This window comes from Nestor notabilis, unplaced genomic scaffold (genome assembly GCF_000696875.1).
Source record: "Nestor notabilis isolate BGI_N333 unplaced genomic scaffold, ASM69687v1 scaffold20644, whole genome shotgun sequence".
In the NCBI taxonomy this organism is placed as follows: Eukaryota; Metazoa; Chordata; class Aves; order Psittaciformes; family Psittacidae; genus Nestor; species Nestor notabilis.
In genome coordinates this window covers 12226-13588 of record NW_009926259.1, presented here as the reverse complement: position 1 = coordinate 13588, position 1363 = coordinate 12226, and the positions used below count along the sequence as shown (strand labels likewise).

General features: G+C 49.7%; 1 protein-coding gene across 1 annotated transcript in view; it reads right to left on the bottom strand.

Annotated features, from left to right (window-relative positions):
• Positions 1–1269: 1269 nt before the first annotated feature.
• Positions 1270–1363, bottom strand: part of PDGFB (platelet-derived growth factor beta polypeptide) — a 6473-nt gene continuing 6379 nt past the window's right edge. The window contains 1 exon segment of the mRNA XM_010013451.1: positions 1270–1363. This exon segment is cut by the window's right edge and continues 29 nt beyond it. Within this exon segment, the coding sequence (XP_010011753.1) occupies positions 1270–1363 (94 nt within the window).

Here is a 1363-nt window from a genome sequence, read left to right as displayed (position 1 = left end):
AATAAACCTGGAAATGAAACAAAACCAGACATGGCATTAGAACATGGAACCCTCTTCCCTACAACTCCCCTCCTTTCCCACTTTCTCCTCTGGATATGTTTGTGTCGAAGTGCCAGATTAGAAGCTGAGGAGGGTCTTTAACTCTCTCTATTTTTTCCCCTGGACAGCTTGAGCCACAGCTGAGATTTGCACAGATTTGCAACATGGGAAATTTGGGCTGACCAGGAGGATTCTGGGATAATCAGAGCCTCATAGTGCTAAGTGTGGTGATACTAATCCCAAGGCACTGCCTGGCACTCCTCGTCCCCAGCTCCTGCAATGCTACACGTGGAAGCCCCTCATCTCCTCTCCCAAGGAGGCATGGGGAAGTGAATGTGAAGTGAGTGGCCCAAGCTCATATAAGGGTCTGTGGCGGAGCTGCAACTGTTGAGTCACAGGCCAGGGCTTTCCCTGTTAGGGTGTGCTGCCTCTCTCTAAATTCAGCCTCCCCCCTAAGTCTGTACCCTGGCTACTCTTTCCCTCTTTTCTACTCCTTTCCCTCTCTCACAGGGAACAAGGGCTTATTCTCCTTTCCCATGTACCAGTGACATTCTTCTAGTGATAAAGGAATTACTCCTGTTTACAAAAGTCAGGGAGAGAAGAATCAGATCCTGGACTGACAAAGTCCAGATCTCTTGCCAGAGATTCCAGTTCTCCTTTCCCCTGGTATGACCTTTCTTATGCACACAGCCTTCCCGCTAGGAGAGAGAGGAACCAAAAGTGTTGCTGCTTTCCAGCCTTTCTGCCAACTCAACTAATGAAATAAAAGCAAAAGGGATCCCCAGAGCAACATTAATTGTCTGCTTTCAACGGAGAATCAATAGAGAAAGGAGAACAGGAGTTGCTCCACAGAAGAGATGAATTACATGGACCCCGAGGGGATTTAGGTGTAGAGAGAAGTCAGCCTTACAGGCTGCCTGTAAAGGAGGCAAAGAAAGGAGAGGGCACGGCCTAAGAGCAAATGTGGTTGCAGCATGATCCTTCCACCTCTCATCTTTACAAAGAGCCATAAATAGGATGCACACCTTGGATCCCAGCCTAATCCTTCTCCCTCCTTCAAGCTGGGTTTTATCATGCCCAGGCCCTGCAGTAGCCCCACGCTGAAAGCAGACAGTGCTGCAGGAAGGCTCTGAGATGCCTGGGCAGAACCGTGTCCCAGGAGAACATCTCCCCCGACTGGAAAAGCAGCTTGCTGTTACCTGCCTTGCGCTCTCTCCCCTGCCAGCACTTCTATGCTATGAGGATTTCTTTCAGCACTTTCTTAGCGTTGACATGCTTGTACTTCTTATGTTTCCTCTTCTGCGCCGGCGGCCGGCGTACTCGC